Source organism: Mustela lutreola, chromosome 10 (genome assembly GCF_030435805.1).
Source record: "Mustela lutreola isolate mMusLut2 chromosome 10, mMusLut2.pri, whole genome shotgun sequence".
Classification (NCBI taxonomy): Eukaryota; Metazoa; Chordata; class Mammalia; order Carnivora; family Mustelidae; genus Mustela; species Mustela lutreola.
In genome coordinates this window covers 36,459,900-36,486,258 of record NC_081299.1, presented here as the reverse complement: position 1 = coordinate 36,486,258, position 26,359 = coordinate 36,459,900, and the positions used below count along the sequence as shown (strand labels likewise).

Sequence of the window (26,359 nt, the reverse complement as noted above, 5' to 3'; positions counted from 1 at the left end):
ATCTGAGGGTATGGGAGTGGAGAGGGCAGCCCTGATCCCTGATTGAGCTCAGACACAAATGGGCCACAGATTATCCTAGGAGGACAAGGAAACCACCATTATTTAGCAGCCCCTTTGCTTCTGCTCCACACAGGGACTGGATCTGTTCCCATTTTACAGTCAAGGAAGCTGAGGCTGCCTCTGTGTCAAAGTCCGAGGAAATACAGCCAGAGCCCGCTGCTCAGTCAGTCCTTTGCCCAGAGGGAAGCTGGGAGCACGCTTCGGACTTTCCGGAAAGGCGGGAGTGCGTCTGTGCACTGGGAGGGGGTCCCCTTTCCCCGCCCCTTCCCCGCCGGGAGGCCGAGGCGCTGCCGGGGCCGGGAGGGCGGGGGCGGAGCCGGCGAGCCGCGGGGGCGGAGGGCGACCGCGGCCCGGCCGGGCGCGCAGGAGGGCAGGCGGACAAGAGAGAGAACCGGCCCAGCCGGAGGACCGGAGGAGAAGGCGACCCGGCGCGCCGAGGATGTGACCCTGCGGCCAGAGGAGGACCGAGGCGGTCCCCGTGAGTGAGAGCGCCCGCGCCCCCGCCGGCGCACGGCCCAGCTTCGCTGCCACTTTCATTTCTGCGGCTGTCCCGGCGTGGCTCCGTCCGGAGGCGACCCCCGCCCCAAGGCAGGCTGGCCGCGGCGCTCGGTCCGGGGTCCGAGGCTCCAAGCTCCGAAAGTCCGGGTTGGGGGTGGCGGAGTTGGAGGGGGGCGTGTCTTCGGGAGCGGAAACGTCAGGTCTGCGCCTCTGGGTCCTATCACCGGTCTGTCCCGGCAGCTGGGCGAGTGGGGGTCAGGGCGTCCGGGGGCGGCCTAGGGGTGGACGCGGGGGACCGAGCGCCGCTGGACAGAGTCCCCTCTCTACTTTGCTCTTGGACCTCTGCCCTCAGGGCGCACGCGCACACTCACGTCGCGTAGGCAGAGGCTGCGTTCTTGGTTCAAACTGGGGCCAGACCTCTGCCAAGATCCTGGGCCAGGCCTGGGGAGCGGCAGGTGTGGCCCTGGCGGAGGGGTGGGGGGCTAAATGTCAGAAACAGGCAGGGCTACTCTGGTCTTCATTTGGGAAACCCAGATGCCCACCCAGGGAGTGAGCCATCCCTGGGCACTTTAGGAGTATAAGGATACCCAGAGTTAGGAAAGGGGCGGGGCTAAGAGGCTGAAATGGCCCTAGTTTGGGGAGGGAACAGAGGTTTTTTGAGGGAAGGAAACCCAAATAAGGGCATGGGAGTGGAAAGCGAAGAAACAAGTGGCAAGTTGTTTGTAGAGATTACCCCCTCCGCTTCCTGAAGCTTGGGGAAAGACCCAGGGCAAAGACCCAGGTCTTGAAATTCTGTAGCCAGATGGTGGGAGTCTAGCTCACTGGTCAGGACACTCAGGGTGCTGTGGGGGGGGTTGGGGGAGGTTCAGCATGTGAGGGAACAGGAATTAGGTTGGTCTAATTGGTGGGAACATGCTTCCCCTTTCCAGTCACTTCCCTCTTTTCCCCTTACCTCCAACCAGACCAGTGACCAGCCAGCACAAGAAAATGGTCCTTTACTCATTGTGATGGACTGAGCCCCACCTTATCCCAGTTCCCAGTTGTGCCCTTGGAGATCCCCCGCCAGTAACTTGCTTTGTGAATGGTGGCTCCTCAGGAAGAAGGCCTCAGTTTCCCCATCTCTGCAAGAAGTGGGTTAGTTAGTTGATTTCTCAGGGCTCTTGCAACTCTGCAGTTCTGGATTCTAAGCTTTACTTAAACCCTGAGCATCAACTATATGCCAGGCCCTGACCTAGGCTGGAGGCTGGGTGGAGGGGAGGGACAGCAGTGGCCAAAGAGCAGCCTCCCCCGCCCCCCAGGAGAAAGATATCTGGGTTTGGTAGAGGGGGCTGTGGGAGGAGATAACGTTCAACCCGACCATGTATAGTCAGACAAAGAGACCAGTGTGACAAAACACACAGTGGCAGGAGGGTGGGGATAGGTTCAGGGATCACGCAACAAGCAACAGCACTGAGCTGGTGGAGAGGGGGCTCTTGGAGGAGGGAAGTGGGCAGGAAAGATAGGGTGAGGTGATGATTATTGGTAACTGTCCCTAAAGGGGGCTATGCAAAGGAGGAGAACCAGGAACCCCACCGAACCACACAGTGGGAGTGGTTTTGGAAGCACCCGTCCCAAGCAGAGTTTGGAATACAGGTGGTATATGAAGTGTGGAAATCTCCTCTGGGGTCAGGAAACTCAGCCTCCACACTGGGGACTTCTCTGAGTAGAAGTCAAGGATCAAGGAATGGATGAGATGACATTCCACATATTTGAGGGATCTTTTCAAGAGAACAAGATCCTGCCAGGAGACCTGCCCCTGCTCTCCAAACACCTCTCATTTACTTGACCATTCCCATCCTGGCCTGCCTGTTATGGATACAGGGAAGATTCCTTGTTCCAGACTTCTCCTCTGGCCTTACTTGTTGTCTGACATGACACCTCCTTCCAACTGTCGCCTCATTCCTTCCCCTCCATCCTGCCCCAGCATTATAAGAGATGTGAGAAGGTTAAGTGCTCCTATGTCAGCTCTGAAGTTAAGACAAGGCTTTGTTTGTGGTTGTATCAGCCTCAGTTTAGGGCTAGAGTCAGGACTCAGATTGGCCGGGGTCAGGGCCAGGTCAGAGGTCAGCTGGGAGTCATAGCTCAATACTTAGCCTACAACTCAGCCTTAGCCCTCTGTCTGTGGCTAAATTCTGGCCTTAGCTAGTCCTGGGTCCACCTTTCCTAAGGGCTCACACACCCACAGGGGAGGTGAGATGACTACCACATGAGTCCCAGAAAACTGGCCTCTACCTGCCTGACCCAGGACATTGTATGGGTCAGACTCGTGCTTGCTCTGGTGGCCACCCGGCCTTGGTAGAGCTGAGACTAGAATCCAGGACTCCTGCCTCCAAGCCTGAAGCTCTGACTGCTGTTCCAAAGTCTGTTCTGAGTCTGGGATCCCTCCATCTGAGAGGCAAAACAAGATTTTTCTGAATTCTAGAAAGGCCCAGCTGGGTAGATCTGACTGCATTCTCCTTCCTCCCCATGTCAGGTGCGTCGTCAGTACTCACAGAACATGTACTGTCCAGAGCAGGGGGAGAGGCCACTGGCTTATTCTGGTTTGGGGCTGGAGGAGGCTGGCTTTGTGGGGAAGGATCTCTAGCCACTGTCAGAGGAAGTGGCCCCCATCTGGACCTGCCACCTCCCCCTCTCTTCCAGGGCCTGTAGCCACACTCAAAGTTCACCCAGCTGGCCCTATGAGGGCCCTTTCCTCTTTCAGGGTAATAAAAGGAAAGTACATTTTTGGTAGAAAAGTCCCTCCTGCTCCCTGGGAATCCCCGGTGTCCGGATGGACTACGGGATATCCCAGAGGAAGCTGAAGGCGGGGCCTTGCCCCTACACAGACCCCCAGCACAATGCAGCCAGGCTCTCCCACGCTGCCATGGGGCAGCCCCGGGGGCGTTTCATCCAGGTTCCCACCTACTGGTGGCCTGCAGGAAGCCTCCCCACACCTCTCCAGTGGGCGACAAGAAGTCAGATGAGCACCTGTTTGGATCCCAGGCCCAGACCTCTGTGAGATGCAGCAAGAGGGGAGAGGAAACAACATGAGACAGGAGAGCTGAGGCCACTTGGCAGGGGGAGCAAGGGTAGCCTGGAGACAGGGCAGGAGCCCTGGCCCTGGGGATGGGGAGGGTTTAAACTCCAGGCAAAGGCTTTAGAGACAGGCCCAAAGCTGAGGGCATGAGGGAAATGATGTGTCAGGGAGTCAAAGCTTTTCCATGAAGACCTGACCACCAAGCTCCCTCTGTGCCCTTGGCCCTGGCAGGCCATCCACAGGTCCCACCCCTGGACACCTGGCCAGCCGCCCAGCCCAGCCATGGCACTGTGCCTGAAGCAGGTGTTCGCTAAGGACAAGACATTCCGGCCTCGGAAGCGCTTTGAGCCCGGCACACAGCGCTTCGAGCTATATAAGAAGGCGCAAGCATCACTCAAGTCGGGGCTGGACCTGCGCAGTGTGGTGAGGCTGCCACCAGGGGAGAACATCGAGGACTGGATCGCTGTGCATGTGGTGGACTTCTTCAACCGCATCAACCTCATCTACGGCACCATGGCTGAGCGCTGCAGCGAAAGCAGCTGCCCGGTCATGGCCGGCGGGCCCCGCTATGAGTACCGCTGGCAGGACGAGCGCCAGTACCGGCGGCCCGCCAAGCTCTCGGCGCCGCGCTACATGGCCTTGCTCATGGACTGGATTGAGGGCCTCATCAATGATGAGGACGTCTTCCCCACTCGTGTCGGTGAGTAACGACCCCGCCCAGCAGGCAAGTCAGGCCCGGCCAGGGAGGGAGGGAGCCCCCAGAGCCCATTCTACAGATGAGGCGTTTAGTTTGCCATAGCAGTTCTGTAAGGGGTTGGGGTTGGGGGGCAGTTATGATTTTCATCCCCATTTTGTAGAAGAGGCAGCTGATCCTCAGGGAGGTTCAGTGTCTGCTCAAGATGGGGCATCTTGAGCTGGGACTGCCTGACTCAAAGCTTGGGACTCTTTTTATCAAAAGCTTAAATGTCCCTCCGGGAGCCACCCTGGCCAAGACCACTGTGATTCTTGGAACCTTCTTGAAGAGATGCATCTAGGTGCTCCTAGCCCATCACCCTGCCTGGGCTGACTGACTTGCAACCTCCTGTTAGTTCTGACTCTTCCCTCCAGGAAAGAGAAGGGGGTGGGGATTGGGAGGGCCCGATTAGATCTCTATCTCAGAGGAGTCTGAGGGCAGAATTTTTCCTTGTTAGGCTCACGCCATAGGGCCTTTCCTTATCTCAGCTGGACAGCCTGGTGAGGGTGGCGAGAGGGGCTGAGTGATGTCACACCAGCCTGGTTTCCTCATCCCAGGGCAGCAAGAGCAGGTGTGGGCCCAGGAGCTGAGCAGGCATGACACCGTATCCATCACAGCATCGTCACCCCCACCTGGCCCCCTGCTCCTCCGTGTTAAGGCTACAGGACTCAGAGACGGGTGGGGCAGGGTGGGCAAGCCCAGAGGGGAAAAGTCTGAATTCTGAGGGAGGCTGGGAACTGAGTCACAGTTCAGTGCTCACAGCCCCTCCCCATCTGGGGCCTGCCATTTCCTGCACTACCAGGCCTGACAGTGGGCATCCGCCTTTCACACAGGAGGAACCGAGGCCAACAGAGGGACAGTGCACTGAATCAGTGATTCAGAACTGCACCTCAGATCTCTTGGGGTCCGGGCCCCCAAGTCTAGGTGGTCAGGACAAGTCTGAGGATCCTGGACTGGGCCTGTAAGAGCTCACAAGGAAGCCGGGCTCCACCCCACCTGAGAGCTGTGAGGCCTTGTGTGAAGCAGGGTGAACCAGTGTGGGCCCTTGTCTGGGCTCTTATTCCCTTCTAGCCTTAACCCCAGGCCTAGGACACCCCAAGTGTCCGTGCCTTAACCCTGAGGATGGCTTTGCCATAGCAGAGTAAAAGGTATAGTCACCAAGATCTCTACCCTGAGTGCAGGGGACTGCAGAAATGGTGTCTTTTTCACAGATGCTGGAGCTTCTCCCAGGTGGGGCAGGGGCTGTGGTGTTTATCTCTGCAAGTAATCCTGCCTCCAGTCTGTACTAATTCCTAGTATGGCCTTGGGCCAGTGGAGTCACCATCATGCCTAGAGGGCTTCCGTACCCATATCATAGGAGGCAAAAGATGCAGAGGACCCAGCACAGGGCCCAGATCAAAGATGGAAGGCTCTTTGTATTATTGAATAGTTAAAGCGATGAGAGGTATCTGAACTACTTCTTGAGGATTTTGTTATTCTCAAGATGGGGAATTTGGGGACTGCTGCATGAATGGTATGAAGAGGAAGGAGTTGGGGTGGGGCTGGCTGACGAGGTTGGGGTCAGATCATGAAAGGCTTTGAGCAGGTACCATGCCATGAAGTTAGAACTTAATCCCAAAGACCTGTGTTTTTAAAAATGGACCAGAGGTGTTGATAAACTCTCCTTGGAATTATATCCAGGATATCACAGGGCAGCACCTATAGACACACATATTTCTGTGGGGAATCTGGGCATAACTTCTGTTGCAGTCGAAGAAAGCTTGGTCAGTGACCCCCGTATGATTGCAGGGTCTGGCCCCAGGTGATGGGAAAATTGGGAGATGATTCGTAGTTCAAAGGGGAAAGGCATAGTGGGATCTGTGCTTTTAGAGGGGAAGCAGGGAGAAAGGGGACCCTGATCTTTCTGTCCCCTGGAGGGAACTAACCATCCTGGGTGAAGGGTGCCTGTGGCAGGAAGGGCAGGTTGGGCAGCGGTTCATTCCTAGGCTGCTGATGCCCCCACTTCTGCCTGTTCCCACCTCCTAGGAGTTCCCTTCCCCAAGAACTTCCAGCAGGTCTGCACCAAGATCCTGACCCGCCTCTTCCGGGTCTTTGTCCATGTCTACATCCACCACTTCGACAGCATCCTCAGCATGGGGGCCGAAGCACATGTCAACACCTGCTACAAGCACTTCTACTACTTCATCCGAGAGTTCAGCCTGGTGGACCAGAGGGAGCTGGAGCCGCTGGTGAGGCCAGGCCCCTGCTGCCCTCCCCTCCTTCCCAGGGCTAGCCACCAAGTTTTCAGATCCAAAGGCTACCTACTTTCAAAAAACCCAATACCCACATAGATAAATTAGGGGAAGGCAATTCACGGAACCATGGATTCTGTACTTTATTTATTTTTTTTAAAGATTTTATTTATTTATTTAACAGAGAGAGAGATCACAAATAGACAGAGAGGCAGGCAGAGAGAGAGGGGGAAGCAGGCTCCCCGCTGAGCAGAGAACCTGATGTGGGGCTTGATCCCAGGACCCTGGGATCATGACCTGAGCCGCAGGCAGAGGCTTTAACCCACTTAGCCACCCAGGCGCTCTGATTCTGTACTTTAATAGAGAATTCATTCTAGTCTCCATTTATAGACTCAGATCTGCATCCTGGGGTTGGGGTGGGGGAGGGCAGGAAGGGGCTGGATTCAGGCAGAACAGCCAGGCCTCAGGGTTTGGGAAGGGGCTGCCTGGTAGAACTCTGACTGAGCCCTACCTACCTTCTGTTTCTGCAGAGGGAGATGACAGAGCGGATCTGTCACTGAGCCCAAGCCTGGAGTTGTTGCCTGTCCTGTGGATCATCAGAACACAGAGTAGCTGGGGAGAAGACCCTCAGGAATCTGGTGGCAGAGGAACCTGAAGTCCCTGGGACCCCTCTGCACACACCAAGCCGCTGGACTTGTGGTTCTCAGGAGTCTACCCATATGCTCCCTGACTGCTTATGAATGGAGGAGGAGGGGCAGAAGAAAAAGGACAGAAGGAGCTGCACCTCCAGATGAAGTCTAAGGGTGGGATGGGTTGGGTTTCTGCCCTGGTACTTGACCCTTCCTTGGCGGTTCCCATGCCAGTGTGGGGCATGTGGGTGTGGCTGAGCAATAGTGAGAAAGGTACAAGAGCGTAAGCACACTGTGTGTGAGTGTGTGAGAGCATGTGATTTTCACTGTGGGATGTGGCTGTAAGAGCCAGCTGCTTTAGACCCTCCCTGGCACATACTAGACCTTCCATAAATGTGAGGTAAGTAGAAGAATGGAGGGAAGGAGGGGTTAGGATCACCAGACAGTGACCACTGTGCAAGGGATGGCAGGTCAGTGGTCTGGCCATGTGTGTGAGTGCACAAAATATGATTGTAGATGTAGCTCTCTATTTGAACCTTCAGGCTACCAGCTTCCGTAAGCATGAGTTCTGGGGAGCTGTGGGGATGTAAGAAAGGAGTCCTGCCCTGAGTACCTAAACCCTTGGCCCCCTACAGACAGAGGTTCTGATCTGCTTAGCCAGAGATGCCCAGGAACTGTTATTTTACTCACCCCTTTGCCTCCAGGAAAGCCTGATTATAGACAGCCTCCAGAGGGCTGGGGATGATCCCTCATGCCCACATAGGTCCTCTGGTCCTTAAATTGGGAATCATACACTCCAGTCTAGCTCCCAGAATCTGTAGACTTGGCTCTCAGGATCTGAAGCCCAGTGCAAGATAATCCCCTAGCCCAAGAAGCTAGAGGAACTTGAATTCGGAAACCCTGGAGACTTGTATCCCATCCTCGGACAGGGAAGATGTATTGTTAGCGAATGGACTCTTCCAGGCTTGGAAAGCCCCTTATCTTGCAAGGACCTGCCTCCTCCCCGAGCCATCCCCGAGACATTCCAGCTGGTCGGACAGCTTTCCACAGAGAACATGGGATGTTCATTTGACACTCCATTACTCCATACCGCGGTGCCCAGCCCTGGGCCCGACCCACCAGACTCTACTACACTGGGAGGCCAGCATGGAGAGCCAGAAAGGGCCTGGGGATCATCCAATCTCATAGAATCATCTCTTTACATAGGAGGAAGCTGAAAGCAGGAGGGAGAGAGAAACTATCCAAGACCTCCCTGCAAGGCTTTTGTGGAGCTGGAGTAGAAACCCCAGGTCCTGACTCCCACCCCGGGGCTTGCAGATTGCTACACAGGGAAATGAACTGCATGTGGAAAGAGGGTTTGACAGCCCCTCTCTAGAGCACAACTGTTCCTGCTTTGAGCAAGGATTTCTAGTGATGTCAGAGTGCCCCACTGCCCCTCAGGTCTGCTAAGGCTGTATGCTGAGCCAAGCCTCCAAAATTACCCCCCCTCCGTGGCCCAGCAGCTGCCTGATCTCTGAGGAAGCAGATGGGGCTCCTGGGCGGGCCAGCTGACCCCACACTGCTGCCTCTGGAGAAGTTCCAGAGGCAAACACTGACCCAGCAACTTCACCAGAGGCTCTGGGGTAGGGTGGGGTCCAGGGATCAGAGATTCCCTTGGGGAGGACTGTGGATTGGAAGATGGGTTCCAGGCTGTGGCCAGTGCTGACTGCGGAGGGGGTGGGGAGACGGGAAATCTATTTTTGTGAAACAGAGGGAAGAGTTTATTATTGTTATTTTTGGTAAAATAAAGGAGGCAAACTGAAGCGGCCCTGGTGGGCAGCTGTGGTCTGGATGCCACATGGCTCCTGGGCAGGCTGAGAAGGGAACTGGGCCAGAATGGAGAAGGGAGGGCTTTTTGTCCCGAGATCCCAGGCCATGGGAAGGGCTGGCTGGTATCGTCGTGTCTGGCCTAGCTTTCCAGGGTGGAGATACCAAGGTTTTCCCAGGACTCTGGGAATTCTGGACCCAGAATTTCTGGCTTCGTTTAGGAGTAGGGAGGGCTGGCCCTTGCTTCGTGGAATTCAGTGTCTTGGGAGTCTTTGCTTGTTTCAGCTCAGGTTCCCTGGCATGGCTGTTCTCACCCCGAGTCCTTAGCCTGTGTGGTTTATTGGAGCAAATGGGTCAAGGGACAGGCAGAAATATAGTCCTAACCCTAATCACAGCAAGGGAAGCCTTTCTCAAGAAAAGACTGTTTATTGGGTGCTGGTTAGAGCTCAAAGTGAGGGTGGTAAGACATGGGCTGACTTCTGAGCTTATTCCTCAGAAGACATCTGAGCCCCTTAGCACAGGTCTTGCTGTGATTCCACTGTCTCTCACCCACCAGTTGCCCAGACAAGAGTCAGCCATAGGCCACCTAGAGCTCTTTCCTCTTCCTACGGGGGAGATAGGCTGGCTTTGTGCAGTGGCTCTCCTGGGAAGTAGAGGCCTGGGGTCCATTCCCAGTCTGTTTCATGTCCAGGTGTGGAAGTGAGGGACTGACTGACCTCTGAGCTCCTTCATTACTCACAATCTGCAGTCATAACAGTAATAGCTAACACTCATTATGTATCAGACACAGTTCTAAATGCTTGACGTGTCATAGCTTACCAAAGCAGGTCTGTCTTTGGCTAGCTGCCTGGCTCCCTTCCTGGTGCCCCGTATCCGTGCTTTCACTGCTTTAGAATCTGGAAAGCCCTCCACTCTGCCCTTCTTTATTCTGGCTTACCAGAGGAGGCCCAGCCTACCATCCTAAAAGGCAGCCCTGCTTGCACACCTCCTGTGCCAGGTCACCTTTACCTCCTGAATGACTGGACAGTTCAGACTCAAATTTCAGGCTCTGCACTCATAGTTGTTTTGGAATATACTGTGGCAGGAAGGTAAATTTATCTCAGAACCGTGTGACCAAGTCCTGCTCTTAAGGTGGGAACGTCTGACTATATCTGGAAGACATCACAAAATTGCTCTGAGAAATTCAGAGCAGGATGCTCAGAGAAGACTGGACAAAGGTGGAGAAAAAGGAGGATATACGAATAGAGAGTTGGGCTGCAGTAAGCCAGAGGAAAGCAGGCATTTCCCCTACCCCACAGGGCAAAACTTAGCAGGAGAGGGTCCTGTGTGTTGGGGGTAGAGGGCCAGTTTGGTTGGGCAGCCACAGCAGAAGGCTTTGTTTTCCTGTTTGTTCAAGATCCATAAAAGTATTTAGAGCAGGGAATGAGGTGGAAGCAAGGCACTCTTCCCATTTTGGGGTAGAACATCTACTTTTGAGTAAAGGATACCCCGCCATTCTTGGCCCTGATGAATACTGTAGCTGCTTTGAGGTTTTCTGCTGTCATTCCCACTGTACCACCCCCAGAGCTGTATGTAGCGCATGGTGAAGGGAGCCACTGAATCAGTGGAGGTCTACCTGATTTGGGGGAGCCCTCCTGGAACCCTTCTCTGAATCCTCCAGAGCCCTCATCTAATATTAACTGAACTATGTACTTAGAGACATAGCAGTTTGAAGAATCTGGACTGAAACATAGACCTGAGAGACTCAGGACCAGCTGGCTATTTTGATATTCAGGGAAACAGAGAGAGGAATAGGCTAGCATGCCCACCGAAGACATGAAGCTTGAGTGGGCCTAGAAGGTGATGGGTGGGAGAGGTCAGGATATACAGGGGCCTTTGGATTGGACTGAGGGATTCTCGAAGTGACTCAGCGCAGAAGCTTGGGAGAAGGCCCCCTTTCCAGCCTTCACCCAGACTGAGAAATGTAGCAAATTCCTGAATGTACTCTCTGGTTCCAAACTCCCTTCCATCATGCAGATGAGACTACTGAGCCCAGAAGGGGAAAGGAACAAAGCTTTATCAGGATGGTGGAATGGAAGTCTAAGGGGCTCTATCAGCAGTGCTCACCAAACCCACATAACAATCCTGAGACAGACAGGGAAGGGATATTTTACTTCCATTTCACCAAGGAGGAAACACTCTCAAGAGTCAGGACCTGAATTAAACCCAAGTCAGCACTTTCATTTCCTCATTACACTTGCAGCCTGGGGGAGCGGAGGGGGGCTGGTTGAAATACTAATTTAAAAGCAGTTGGTTTTCTCCAAGAAATGAACTTTTAAGTGTTCGATTTTGAACTACTCGGGGTAACGCTTTGCTCAAGAAAATTCTTACGGTGAAATGATAGGTACACAAACATCTGAGGAAATTTTACCGAATTAGCTCTCGTTTTAGAAAAGACTGGCAGCATTTCCCCATATGCAAAAGGCACTTTAAAAATTCCATCCTGGCACACGGAAGCTCTCGGAAGCTCTCGATAAATGGTAATTACACCTGCCGCTGCTTGGCTGCCCCCATCCTGGCGCTTCCCCGACCTCCCGACCTTCACTAGAAAAAAAAAAAAAAAACATCAAGAGGAGCTAAGCCCCACCCCCAGCCCCAGCAATCTTCCCGCCCCTCTCTAGAACATCTTCCCAGTTTACTTAGCTCGCCCCCACCCTTTGGCGGGCGTAGCCATTAGGGCGCATGCGCAGCTCCTCCCCTCTCTAGTCGGGCCCACCCCTCGGGTCTAGTACCGCCTCTTCCGCGTTCTCGGAGCGACCTGCAGGTGGGTGCGCGCGACCGGTCCCGCGGCTGAGGTAAAGGCGACACAGCGAGGTATCCCTCCGAGCGAAATGGGGCGGGGGTCTGTGAACGAGTCGGTGTGCCCAGGACAGGGCAGTTGGGGCCTTCAGAGTGGCCCGAGGTCACGATCCGAGCGTGCTGCGGAGGGACCGTGGAAGGGGACGCTTCTTTAGGGCTCTCCTCAGGGACCCCGTCTGTGACCTGGCGAGGTTCCGTCCGTGGCGAGCTCAGGGCGCGGCGTGTGTCCCCGGCCGGGGCTCAGCTGGTGCCTGGGGTGAGGATTAGGTCGTGACAGGTGTCCAACGTCGGAGCTCCGTCGGTGGTCAATTTGAAATCAGTCCCTAACACACCGTATGGCTGGGCTCAAGGCTCAAGAGTCCAACATCACGAGTAGATTTTCACGTGAGGAGTTTACATCTGTGTGCACTGCCTTATTTTAAAGTTAACTGTTTTCATCCCAAAGCTCTTGACTTGTGTGGGTTCACTGTACAGTGAGGAGAGATGATGCCTGGTGTATTCTCTTCTTAGGGAGTTTCCAGGCTACCTGTCAGATGGTGGCAGATGAGAGCCCAGTGCAGGTGACACGAATGAAATGTTGGAAGTGCTTGACTTTGGGGTAGGTAGTCCTGGGTCCAGATCTTACCTCTGCCACTTCCTAACTGTGTCTCCTTGAGTCATCTCCCCTCTCAGAGCTTTGGTTTGTCTTGTATAAAAGGGACACAATGAGGTCATTGTAAAGGTTGACTAGGATTACATGTGTCACCTAGTATGGCACCCATCACAGAATGGGTGCTGAAGACATGGCAGCTGTGATTTCTTCGAACTAGGTCATTTTGGTTGGGAGTACTTTAAAGAGGTCCCTGGGGAAGAGTTGAGGTGACCTAAGTCTTGAAGCCTCCTTGGGCTTTATAGGTGGAACTGACCTTGCAGGATGGGAAGGGGACTAGTGCTTGTTGAACATGGCTCATGTGCCAAGCCCTGCCCTGGGCCATGGATGTATATTGTTGCACTGGATCCTCAGCCCTCGGCCTGGTACTTTCAGTCTTACTACCCTTTGCTTTAGCCCCCTCTTAAAAGGACGAGGCTGGAAGTGATGTAAAGAGGAGACCAAGGGATTGGTTTTTCATATTGACCTGAACCAGCTGGAGACTTTGGTGTCCCCTTCCCCAGTTTCTCCCATCTCAGCTCTTCCCTTTTTGTGATCCCAGAGTTAATTGGGTTCTTGACTTTGGGAAACCTGTTACTCTAGTGATCTAGCAGACTTTGGTGGTTTGAAGGCCTGGCAAGAGAGCACCTCTCAAACTTAGACTGCGTGAAGCTGAATCTTGGCAGAGAGAAGCTCTGTGAACAGGACCTGTGGATTCCAGCCCATGCTTAGAAGTATAGGTGGTCTCCCGCTATGTGGTCCCATAGTAATCTGGCCCCTTTTGCATCCTTTTCATGGGTGCCCATGTGATCTTCCTCAAATAATGGTCTTCATCATATTTTGTCTCTGCTCAGAAACCTTGGCAGGCTTCCTTGCCTACTGTATAGAGTCTGGACTCCTCAGCTGCATAGAGGAGTTCCCCCATAATCTGTTCCCAAACATCAATCCTGCCTTGTTTCCCTTTGTTCTCCCAAACCTACACCCTGCGCCTCAGTCAAAATAGCTAGTTTTTGTTCCTTAAACACTCCCTACATGTTCCTTTGCTTGCACTCTCTTCCTTACATTCCCTCTTCCTTCCGATCTTTCAAGGTCAGTGTCTCATGTGACCTTCTCAGGGAAGCTTCTCTGATCTCCTTGTTGGATTAGTTGCCCTCCTTCCCATCTTCGGTAGCAGGGGCTGAACTTCAAATATAGCTCTGATTACTATCTACCTTGGGGTATGTCTCCCCATGTGTATTCTGAGTACACTAGTAGTAAGGGACCATGTCTATTTCATCCCTCCTCTTCCTGGCACATAGTAGGCCTTGGCAGTGTTTGTGGTTGAATGAGTCATTAACGTTTTTTATTTACTCACTTTGGTCTTTGTTTTATGAGCTTTCAGGTTCAGAGTGGGCCTTTGTGTTTTTCCTTCTCTGTGTGCCTAAGGAGAGCCCTAGTTTAGATTGATGATGCCCTGATTTCCGGCATCAAAGGCAAGAAAGTGCAGGAATTCTGTACAAGGCAAGATTTTTCATTGCTATTATTGTTCTCTTGGCTTTGCTCTGAGTTTTGTTAGAAGGAAGGGGGTGCTCTGTTCAAAGACCTGAACTGAGTGTGATACAGTTCATGCAGGGGAAAACTCACAGGTGGTTTATTAATCTGTTGTTCTACCTTTGGCCTTGGCCTTGGGGCTGGTCCTTCTCATTTGGGAATCTGCAACTACAAATTCTCATTTTTCCTTGCCTTTCCTTTCCACAGCTTCTGTGGAACAGAAAAGGCTCTTTGATGATCATAGGAAAATACACATCGTTGATAGTAGAAGGAGCTTGGGAACCATCTGGTTCTACCTCTGATTTTACGGATGGGGAGAGGCCCCAAGAGAGGAGGGACTTGATTAAGATTGCACAAGGAATCAGTCAATGGTGGAGATAGTACTAAAATAAAAGTGAGATAGTACTACAAGTGAAAGTCCTAACTCTTTTTTTCGGTTCACTACCTTTTATTTATTTATTTATTTATTTATTTAAAGATTTTATTTATTTATTTAACAGACAGAAATCACAAGGAGGCAGAGAGGCAGGCAGAGAGAGAGGGGGAAGCAGACTCCCTGCTGAGCAGAGAGCCCGATGTGGGTCTCAATCCCAGGACCCTGAGATCATGACCTGAGCTGAAGGCAGAGGCTTAACCCACTGAGCCACCCAGGCGCCCCAGTCCACCACCTTTTAAATATCATATCTAACATTGATTGAGCACTTATTATATGGCAGATACTCTTTCCGTGCTTTGTATGTAACACCTTAAAACTCTGTTTGTAGACTTGGAAACTGAGGCAGATAGAAATCATTCAGATTTACTTTCTGATTCCACAATTCTGATTTTTAATATGGTGGAAATGGCAGCCATCTCCTCACCAGTGGATGGAACAGTTCTCCAAAGACCTTGCTCCCAGATTGTGCTACCTCTGTGAGTGAGAGCTGTCCTCCTGGCGATGTCCCCCTGTAACCTGGGGAGATGTCTTGAGAGGAATCCAGAGTGCTTTGAAAGAACTGACAAAAAAATGAAGGAAGCCTGTGAGTATTCGGTTTATCATGTTTATCAAGTCAGATAGTAAATACAGTTTTAGAATAAACGTAGTCCAGGATCTTTCTGTAAAGATTCCCAGTCAAGGATGGCGAGACTGAATTCAATAAACACATACTGAGCTCTTGTTAAGTACAAAACCCTGGTATTGAGAAATATACACGGAGGAAAACAACACATTTCCAATAAATAATTGTCTTCTCAGAGCCTTCTCCCTCCAGTGTAGTTGGAAAGATAGAGAATCACATAAATATCTGAAATCAGACTGACTGTGGTAAATGTAGTAAGGAATGTAAACAAAGTGGGAGTTTGGGAAAAGGAGAAATCAATCCCAACGTGACCAAAGGGAGTCTAGAAAAGGATTCCTGAAGGTGGAAATTTATGCTGGGCTTTGGAAGAAGTTCATTCCTATGCAAAGCTGCAATTTGAGCAGTATTCTAGAAGTGGAAAGGAGCAGGTGTTTGTGTGTGTGTGTGTGTGTGTGTGTAGGAGAGGAATGGACTTGGTAAGGAGAGGAAATGAGCTGAAATGGTAGATTGTGGCCAAAATATAGAGGGGAGTTGGGAAGAAAACATTAACATTTATTGAGGGTCTGCTCTGCACTGTGGCTTGCAATATGTTAAATGCTTTACACATTATGATTTATTTAGTCTTCACAGTCCTACAATATGGGAATATTTATCCCTGATTTAAAGATGAAGAAGCCAGACCTCGACAAGATTAAAGTGACTTGCCCAAGGTCAGGTAGCGAGTAAGTGGCAGAACTTGGTCCAAACTTAGGAGTGTTGGATTTCAAGACCTATGTTCTTTCCATTATGCTGTAAGCCTCCTAATACCATCACTGGGGCTCTGTTTACTCTGGCTGCATAATGGAGGCTAGTCTGGAGCAAAGAAGGTCCCAGAAGGAGGACATCAACGAGGAGGCTTTTGGAATAGTCCAGTTCAGGCTTAAACTGTGAACCACCAGCCTAACATGGAAGCTGCCTGGTCCAGGTCTGCTTGATTGGTTTAATGTGTGAGTATTTCTGACAGCTGCTGTAGCACCATCAACCAAGTACATTGGCATCCTCTGCTATTAGAATCTCAGAATCAGTTTATAGAGGCTGCTGGCATCCTTGTGTTTCAGGCATAAGTTCTAATGTGAGATTAGCAGTTCATCACAGAAATGTCTAGGGAGGGAACCCACTTGGCAGATACCATTCCTTCATTTTCTCACCCTCAGATTCAGCAAGAATCTATAATGGAGGAAAGAGGTCCACACTCAAGAGTTACTAGATTGCTACATTCAAGTCCTTGTTCTGCTCATTATCATCTGTGAGTTCATGATCTCAGCTTCTTTGTCTATAATATTGGGTCTATATGGGTTCACTTCTGAGATCTCTTGCTAATGTCATGTGTTGCTTTGCTCTTCCTGGCTTGGGGTGGTGTAAGGAAGTAGCCAGGAATATGCACCTGGATTCTGAGAGATTAGGCTTTAAATTCCAGTCTCTCATTCTTCTGGTTTCACAGTAGCTAGGTTACATAAAGATCCGGAATTGGACTGGCTAGGTTTGAGTCCTGGCTCTATCACTTGCTAGCTGTGTGGCTGGGGCAAGTTATTTAACCTTCCTGGTTTTCAGTTTCTTCAACTGTAAAATGGGGATACAGGTATTACCCACTGCATAGCATTGTTATGAGGATTGAGATAACTTAACATCAAATACTTAGCACAGTGCCCACCACATAGTAGCTGCTCAATGAATGTTAGCTTTAATAGTAATCATATTAACAATTATTATTAATGTTCCATTAGCTATTGTTTCTATTGAAGGTGTATTTATTTGGGTGGTTTTCCCTACTGTCTTAATCTGACATCGCTGCCTTCTCTTGCCTTCCATTGCTTCATCAGGAAACTTTGAAATAATACAATGTTCTATTGCAGAACTGCAAAGTGTAACATGACAGAAAGTGCCTACAGGAGAAGGGTCAGTTAAAAGTCAGTGGCTCATTAGAAAATCTTACCTGACTTGTGTTTTCACCCACCTTTCTCCACAGTAAACAGGAACAGAGCAGCATACTTACTCCCTTTTGCACAGCCTTCAACAAAAGTGCTAAGTAAGCTTCAATTCACTTGCCAAAAAGTATGATAACAGTATCTCTGGAAAAGTGGTACCTAATTTGGTTCTTCTTTCTCTCCAGCTTAAAACCCTCTGACCTTAACTTAAGTCATTTCTTCTTGTTCCATTTTCCTTGAATATGGAAAATTTCCTTCTGATTATAAAGGCAGAATGAGATCAAGATTTTCTCATGAGACCTTTTGTGTACTTAAAGCCAGAATCGAGTTAGGCCTCCTCTTCTCTTCTCCAGACTAAGCAGCCTTAGTTTCTTTTACTTCACTCTTAAAACCTATTTTCCGTGGCTTGGATCACATTGGTCATGCTTCTTTTCTTTCTTTTCAGTTTTCCTACTTCCTGGCAGTGACCCAGACTGCTTAGTCTGCTTGTAAGAGTCCAGCTAAAACAATATAAGGGAAGAATAACTTCAGGTGTTTTTATTCATGCATTAACATCTATTGAGTATTTGCCCCATGCCAGGCCTTGTGCTAGGTGTAAGTACCCAGAGAGAAATCAGACATAGTCTTCACCCTGTCCCCAGATCACAGGCTAAGTGGAGATGTGCAATCACATGTGACAGATGCTGTGACTGGACTATGCACAAGTGTGGAGAGCTGGGAATTGTTGAAGGCAATTAGGTAGAAACAGATCATCCATTCTGCCTGGACTGTAGGTCGGGATTTCTCTAGAGGAATGGCAGGATCTAATGCAGGAGGGGTAATCTGGGGCAAGGTTGTGAGCCCCTGAATGACAGCACAGAGGCCCGGTTATTCCAGTGGAGTGGACCACCATTAGAAGTGTTGGAGCAGGGAAGTGACAGGCTCAACTTTGACTTGTGAACCAAGGACGGATACCACAAGCCTGAGTCTTATCTGCCCTTCATGGATGTTTTCATATTACTTAAAAATAATACGATGGATTCCTTGTTTTTTAATAGGCCTTTTTTCTCTAAGACTTCTTTAGAGAAACTAGTTCTTGAACTCTGGGAAAATTTCATTCCATATACACGTAGGAGGTTTAGAAGAAATGAGGGAATTGGGTGCCCCACTTGTCTTAGACCCAGTGGCACTCCGCTGTGTATAGGTGTGGTCTGGCCTCATTCATCCTTTCCCAGCCCTATCCCAGGAAGACCTCCAGGAGGGAAGAGAGGGCTCCAGGGCTTATTGGAGTATTTGGTAAGCAATGCTGAGAAGATGCAGGCAGTGTGAGAGTCAGAAGTTCTTTCTGAGGAGGAAAAGAGACCCAGGAATTTGATATGGTGCCAGAAGGAATCAGGGCCAACCAGGCACTTAGAATCCGGGGTCATGAATCTGAAAATCTTCATATTCTCTCTCTCTCTGCCTTTGTACTTTGCTGTCAGTTTATTCCTTCTGGATGCCCAGTTGTGGTTTACAGAGAGTGTTCTAGGGCCTCAGCTGATCTGGGGAAGCCATATCTCAAGCTAGAGTCATAATTGCTATTTATTGAGTGCCTACTCTATGCCAGCCATTGTGCCCTGAACTTGAAATACATTAGCTCACTTAATTCTCACACAACCTTACAGCGTCAGTGTTCTTTCCTCCATTTTATAGATGATGACAGTAAAGCAGAGAAGTTAAGTATTATGTCCAAGACAACTTATTAGTGAATGGGAAGCCTGGAATCTGATTCTAGGCCCTCATGGTGCAAAAGCCCATGCACTTTGTACCTCCACAGCCTTGAGTAGTTCTAAACAGCAGAATAACACAAAATCCATAAATAAATTCTGAAGGTTGTTTTTACCATAGGCTTGCTAGAGGTGGGAGCAAACAGAGGTGTGTTTGTGTGCATGTATGCGTTGTGGGGAGGGAAGGAATGGAGTTGGCGAAGAGGGGAAATAAGCTGGGTTGACAAACATGGCCTATAGGCTGTATCTGGCTCATCATCTGTTTTGTATAGACTGCAAGCTAAGAATACTTACTACATTTCTAAATGGGTGGGGGAAAATTTCAAGAGAAGATTAATATCTGTGATGGGAAGATTATCTAAAACCCAAATGCTAGCAGTGCCTGGGTGGCTCATTGGTTAAGTGTCCAAGTCTTGGTTTCAGCTCAGGTCGTGATCTCAGGGTCCTGAGCCTGAGCCCCTCATTGAGCTGCATGCTCACCAGGGAGTCTGCTTGAGATCCTCTCCCTCTCTGTCTGCCCTTCCCCCACCCCCTGCTCCTATGTTTACTCTCTTTTTTCTCTCAAATAAATAAGTAAATAAATAGATTGAATAAAGGGGCACCTATGTGACTCAGTCTGTTAAGCATCTGACTCTTGATTTTGGCTCAGGTCATGATCTCAGGGTTGTGGGATCAAGCCCTGTGGTTGGGCTCTGTGCTCAGTGCGGAGTCTGCTTGTTCCTCTCCCTCAGTTCCTCACCCCACTCACACTCGCTCTCTCTCTTTGTCTCTCTGTCTCTAAAGCAAATAAATAAAATATTTAAAAAGAAAAACAAAAAAAGAAAGAAAACCCAAATTAGGCTTTATAGAAACATAGCCACAGTCATTTATTTACATATTGTCTATGATTGCTTTCGTTCTACAAAGGCAAAATTAAGTAGTCACAATAGAGATCATGCAACATAGAGAAAGCCTGAAATATTTACTATCAGGCTCTTTGTGGAAAAAAAATTGGCCAACTCTTACTATCGGCAATAAGATGGAACCTCTGTCAAGACTAAAGGCAGAGTTGTAGTTCAAAGGTGTTCCAGGTAGTCCCTGGAAATGTGGCCTTAAGGAGAGGGAGTGTAACTTGAGCTTCTCTGGGCCCTAGAAATAGTTTCATTGGGCCAGAGATTTGTTGGGGAATAAAAAGCATGATAGGAAGAATAATTATGTGTGCTAACATTCTCTATTGAACCATAAAGAAATATTTTATGGATGAAATAATGTAGTCAGATATTTCCTAGAGCCCTTCTTGAGCTAGATGCTATGTTAGATACTAGACAAACATGAAAAAGATCCATCCCTGCCTTTGGGGATCTTACGGCCTAGTGGGTGAGCCATGTCTGTGTGTGAATACCCAGCTCTGTGTATTATCATAGCGTGGCATGGATGTGATGAAATGCTGGTGAAATAGAAAAAGGTTAGGGACTGCTGTAATTTATAGGATCACTTTCAGTAATTCCTGAGGAGCCTGGAAGGATGAATATAGGTGTTCTTTTCAAGAAGTAGCATACAAAGCTGAGGGAAAGCCTGAGCGTGTGAGCATTTGGGATGACAAGGTTAAGGAGAAAGAGATAGTGGAAATGATTCAAATGATCTGTGGCTGGGAAGCTGGCAGGGTGGCAGAATCTGATAGAGAAGAAGGGAAAGGAGGAAGGATGGGGGTTGGGATAAGTCAAGTTTGGGACACATGATTTGAGATTCTGTAGAAACATATCAGCTTCCAGTTAGAAGACCGTTTTAGAAATATTAGCACAAGGGCCCATAATTCAGATTTTTTTTTCAAGATTTTATTCATTCATTTGAGAGAGAGAGCACGAGAGGGAGGAGAGGCAGAGGGAGAGAGACAAGCAGATCCCCCACTGAGCATGGAGCCTGCACACACAACACAGGGCTCCCTCCCAGGATCCTGAAATCATGACCTGACCTGATCTGTTGTTAGACGCTTAACTGATTGAGCCACCCAGGTGCCCCGGAACTCAAATTTAAACTGCATGTTCAGAGCTTTTCCACTGGGGAAAAGGGGAAATAGATACTCATTTTGTAGAGAAATTGGCAAATCAGCTTTGACATATGATAGCCAGAGTTGCAAGATTGAAAATCGCAGTGGACATATAGAAGATCAAATTATCACATGGAAAATTAGCGATAATTATGCATTGGGCTTAAAACCTTTTTCATGTTTATACCACCTGCTGCTCTCAGCATCTACTTTATCTTTCTGGCTCTGTTGCCTCCTGCCTATGAGACCTGGACCTGGCCACTAAGAGATCGAGCCAGAGTTCATTCATCTCTAAAATCATGCGTGACAGGGATGCCTGGGTGGCTCAGTCAGTTAAGCATCTGCCTATGGCTTCGGTCATGATCCTAGGGTCCTGGGATCAAGCCCCACATCGAACTCCCTCCTCAGTGAGGAGCCTGCTTCTCCCTCTCTCCTTTTGCCCCTCCCCCTGCTTATGCACACGCACATGTGCATGCACTCTCTCAAATAAAATCTTTTTAAAAAAGTAGAATAAAAACATGGATGACAGAGAAGTGTCAGATTTTACCTTCTGCAGGACACTCCTCAGTGAAACAGAGCTGTCCAGATCTGTCCTCCAGGTCCATGTCTGGACTCCCACAACAGAAAGAGAATCTGAAAACTTCTACTCAGACCCTCATTACATCTTCAAATGCTTAGTGTCAGCATTTTCAAATGCTCAAGTGCCTGATTTTAAAGATGGGAAATCTGTGATGGTCTTGTATATATCTACTTACTGGTGTGATGCATAGGTTTGGGGAACATGTAGGGTGTGCTTTATTTTCACTGCTCATTTTAAAGAAGTCAGATTTTTATATCTTTTCTATTTCTGCTTTTTTAAGATTTTCCTGAAGCCAGAGGAAGCAAAAGCCAGTCAGGAAGTGAAGAATGCCTGCTACCTCCAGAGACTGTTGAAACATTTCCTGTAGCTGGAAGACAGCAGCCCTCCGACAGGAGCATTATTTCATTATTTCATTTCAGTTTACAGAGGATTTACTTCTCAGAAGTTGGGCAAGGTAAGATTGGATGCACATTTTGCTTAAGCTTTTAGGTTGCTTTGCGTTGAAGTTATCTGATACTTCAGAGGAAAGGGCGGGTGGGAGATTTCGGTATTCAGTGAGCAGCTAGAATTAGCTGAGCTGTCTGGCGTGCCTAAGACAGTTACTTAGTAAGGACGAGCACATTTCTACCAGAATACATTGGCAGAGAAGGTCAAAGGGAGATTGTGCAGTAGTAAAACATATTTATTTACTTGTAATTATTGAAAGTAAAACAATTATGCCATAAATAACAAAATCAAATACAACAGAGGTATGAAAAGTATAATTCTATACCCCCCTAAGTTTCGTTCTCCCAAAGTAACCATTGTTAATAATGGCTTGCAATGTATCTTTCCAGGTTTTTGTTTTTCTTTTTAACTTGCCGTATTTGTGATATATACAATGCTCTTTTGAAGTGTTCTTAAATGCCTGAGGCTCTATCATGCCTGGCAGGTTAGAAATAATGCCTTAGTTGGAGATGGGGTCAAATGATGGTTGGGCGAGGATGGTTTGAGTCTGATCTGTGAGCTTTTATACTCCTTGGCTGCTGTGTGTCACCCTTCTTCATCTGAAGCTTTCCAGCGACACACCATCTTCCCTTCTCCCCATTCCCAACCAGCTCCCCTTCCTGAATCCTCCCCTTCCTTAATGGTACCACTGCTCTTCTGGTTACCTGACTTTAGTTCATAAAACTATATTGCGATCCCCCTCTGTGCTGGCTCCCTGCTGGGCAGAGGGGACAGAGAGATAAGAGGCCCCGTCCCTTCCTTCAAAGAGGATGGGCATGTCTGACTCTTCCACCATCTCCAGTCCCTCAGCAAGACTAGTGCCAGTTCCACCAGTTCCACCTCTAAGATTTCATGCCATCACCTCTTTCTCTTCCTTCCCATCCCTGCCTTAGTTACAGGCCTTCCTTGCCTTCTTGCCGGCCGCAGCAGCCTCTCCTTGCCCTCCCAGTCCCCGGCCAGCCTCCAGTTGCTTCTGCACATCGCAGCCAGTTTCACGGCCCAGTCCCACCCCACTGCTTAGAGCAGTGATTCACAAGTGGGCTATGCGGACCTTGGGGTTCCTGGAAACCTTTTCAGGGTATCTACCAAGTCAAAACTATTTTTGTAAAAGCACTAAAATGTTACTTGTTGTTGTAGAGCAACAGTGCGTAGAACTGTTGGAACTTTAGCATGAATCCAGGCAGTGGCCGGAACGAACTGTCCTTGCAGTCGTGGTATTCCTCTTTGCTACATCTCAGGGTTTTGTTTTTGTTTTTGTTTTTAAAGAATGTCCTGGGGCGCCTGGGTGGCTTAGTCCTTAAGGGTCTGCCTTCGGCTCAGGTCATGATCCCAGGGTCCTGGGATCAAGCCCCAAATCGGGCTCCCTGCTCAGCAGGAAGCCTGCTTCTCTCTCTCCCACTCCCCCTACTTCTGTTCCCTCTCTAGCTGTGTCTCTCTCTATCAAATAAATAAATAAAATCTTAAAAAAAATAAATTTTAAAAATTGAAAAAATTAAAAAAGAATATGCTGATGAAGCAGTAAAATTGCTAATTTTAATGAATGTCAACCCTCAAGTACATATCTTTTTAATATTCTGTGTGACAAAGTGAAAAGGCTAATAGAGCACTTGTGTGCATGCCAAAGTACGGTGGTTGTCTCAGCAAAAAGCATTTGTGTGATTGTTTGAATGACGAGCTGAACTAGCTACCCTTCATTTTTACTTGGAAGAATGACTGAGGCCTGGTGAGGTTGTGGAGCAGATGGGGACCAGACGTTGGAGGGCCTTGTGGTCACATTAATAAGCTTGGATGATCTGACTCCAGCCTGCCTTTTTCCACTTTTTATTCTGTCCTCTTGCTCACACAAATACAGTCCTTCCCTCTCGCTTACTCTTTCTAAAGCACACCTTCCTTTACCTGCTCCATCCTTCCTCTGATCATTCCTTCTGCCAGGAGATGCAGGTGACAGCTTTGAAGGCTGCTGTGAGTCCAGAATCAGAATGGAGGAAGAAGATGGGCCTAACTCCAGACCTTTTCCCTCTGGAAATCTTGGTGTACCAGCCTTGTTTGAGGCCTGTTGTGACTCACCGCCCTGCCGGCACCCTAGTGGGCCTCAGACTGCCCACTCTCCCCAAAGTTGAGTGAGATGCTGCAGTCTGCCTAATGCTGACCAGCCTCGCTACACACAGGGCTCTTGGGAAAAACCTGTGAAATAGCCTAGCCCCTCGGAATCACTCACAGACTGGCCTTTGAGTGAGCTGGTTGCACAGGTGGCTCCTTTCATCCATCATGCCTTAAATATGAGTAGCTTCTGTTTGAGTATACTTTTTCCTTGACCTTGGCCCCTATGTAGTAATGATACCATCAGAAATGACATCAACCAACTAATACATCAGATAGAAGAAGAATGTAGCCTTGTGCTTGATACCAGAACTGCCATGAAATCATGCGGTTGGACTAGTTTGTAGCTCATCCTCCGTAATATACCAAAACGCAAAATACAGTTATCTCCAAGTAAGACAAAGAAACTTCTGATTAATCAGATTAATATAATAATGGTAATGTGGTGATAATGCCTTTGTATTTGTGTCAGCTAGAGCACACGCAGAAAGTGCCCACACGAAAATGATGTTCTTCAGCCCGGTGAGAGGATCAATATCTCATTCACAGTGCCTCAGTAGGGAAGCTCTGTGCTAAGGGTTCTAAATAAAAGCATTCTTGTTGGTTCCTGGTAACTCTGACTGGGCTACCCCTCCTGCCTTACAGCATGAATAGCTCAATAGAATATTAATAATATTAGATATATGAAATAATATTAAATATACTACTAGTAACATAATAGTTAAAGGCTTGAATTTTTTTTTAATTTTTTTTTTGAGATTTTATTTATTTGTCAGGGATAGAGGGAGAGAGAGCGAGCGAGCACAGGCAGACAGAGAGGCAGGCAGAGGCAGAGGGAGAAGCAGGCTCCCTGCCGAGCAAGGAGCCTGATGTGGGACTCGATCCCAGGACACTGGGATCATGACCTGAGCCGAAGGCCGCGCTTAACCAACTGAGCCACCCAGGCGTCCCTAAAGGCTTGAATTTTAAGCCAGTTTGTCTCAATTTAAATCTGAGCTCCGCTACTTACTAGCTGTGTGACCCCAGGGCAAATTAATTACTTAATCTCTCTGTACCTCAATTTCCTCATCTGTAAGATGTAGATAATAATTATTCTTATCTCCTAGAGTTGTGAAGATGAAACGAGTTAGGACATGTAAAATGTGTTTGTGAAATGCTTAGGACCTTTTGCCTGGCATCTGGTGAGCATGGCGTAGGTGTGCGTACTGTAGCTGTAGCACCATGCACAGCACCTGTTAGTACTACTCCTTCAGAGAAGTCGGTGTCCGGGCTCTGTCTTCCCAGGCCCCTCCTCATTGCCGCCTCCTTGACCTCCCATTTCTCAGTCTTGGCTCTTCCATAAGAGTGTCCGCCCTCTTTCTTTCCTTTTGTCAGCTCTCCATCATTTGAGGGCCTCCACCAGCTGGCAACTGAGGAGGCAACACCACACAGATAGTTGTACTCAGCTTATTGTCACCACTGTTCCTTCTCTGGAAAGCCTTTGTGACTGAGGGAAATAAATCTTACAGGTTGGGAAGAGGAGGGAACCATAGACTGAAAAGAACTCTCGAGTACTCAGGAGAGGAGCATGAACTACATTTGCTGAGCTGAGTTAGCCAGCAAAGTCCATGTTCTTAAGGGGAAAGCCATCATCTTGGGTATCACATTCCAGATGTCGGAGCTGCTCGGTTCTCTGTAGGCTCCACCAAAACATAGAGAACAGATCTGCTGCTTTTGGGGGCAGTGTGGCTCCTAAGCCTTTGGAGAAGTGACAGTTCTTTCAGAGGTGGGCCTGGGGGTCACCTGTGGGGAGAACAGTGGATGAAGGGTACTTACCTGTTGGAAATAGCTGTTGCTGTTGCGGGTCCACCAGGTGAGAATCCTTGGCCCCCACCTCAACAGCTCTAGGAGTTCTCCCCAATTCACACTGACCAGCCATGCCTGCTCTCTTTGGCCTTAGCACATGCTCTTTCTCTGTCCTTCTCCCCAGGCCCCACCCTAGCCAGTTCCCACTCATCCTTCAGATGGCAGCTTAGCTGTCCCTTCCTCTGGTTACTAAACTGAATTTGATGCCTGTTCTCTGCTCCACAGCACCTGGTACTTGCCTATCACATGGCCCTTGTCCCACTCTACTGAAATTGTTTTATATGTCAGTGGATTTAAATTCCTAAGGGCAGAGAGACTATGTCTTCTCTCGTAGTCTTACCATCTAGCACTGGACAATCCATAGATGCCCAATAAATACAGTATTTGTGGAATGAGTAAGTCATCAGCACTTTCACACCATGTCTTCTTTGACCCTCGTGGTGCAAGCAGCCCAGGCCTCACTCTGACCTCTCTCGGTATATGAAGAAATTGATACTTAGGGAAGCTAAGCAAGCTGCCCGAGCGCACTCAGTGGTGGGAGCCAGGA

At 49.1% G+C, this 26,359-nt stretch overlaps 2 protein-coding genes across 12 annotated transcripts in view; both read left to right on the top strand.

Annotated features, from left to right (window-relative positions):
* Positions 1-364: 364 nt before the first annotated feature.
* On the top strand, positions 365-9,008 carry MOB3C (MOB kinase activator 3C). Of its 5 annotated transcripts, none has more exons than XM_059135249.1 (5): positions 365-538; positions 1,521-1,692; positions 3,845-4,313; positions 6,372-6,574; positions 7,108-9,008. In XM_059135249.1, exons 3-5 carry the CDS (start codon positions 3,896-3,898, stop codon positions 7,135-7,137), a joined length of 651 nt encoding a protein of 216 aa, XP_058991232.1. In that variant the 5' UTR covers positions 365-538; positions 1,521-1,692; positions 3,845-3,895; the 3' UTR covers positions 7,138-9,008. The 5 variants fall into 5 exon arrangements, with proteins under 5 accessions (XP_058991232.1, XP_058991231.1, XP_058991229.1 ...); XM_059135248.1 differs by having other exon boundaries at positions 365-542; XM_059135246.1 differs by lacking the exon at positions 1,521-1,692.
* A 2,733-nt stretch (positions 9,009-11,741) lies between these two features.
* MKNK1 (MAPK interacting serine/threonine kinase 1) overlaps positions 11,742-26,359 on the top strand; it is a 43,162-nt gene continuing 28,544 nt past the window's right edge. For 3 of the 7 annotated variants that reach the window (XM_059135236.1, XM_059135239.1, XM_059135242.1), the window contains exons 1-2: positions 11,742-11,846; positions 21,662-21,835. The gene's annotated coding sequence lies outside the window, so the exon portion shown is untranslated. The remainder of the gene's footprint in view (positions 11,847-21,661; positions 21,836-26,359) is intronic. The other 4 variants (XM_059135238.1, XM_059135237.1, XM_059135244.1 and 1 more) reach the window with 2 other exon arrangements.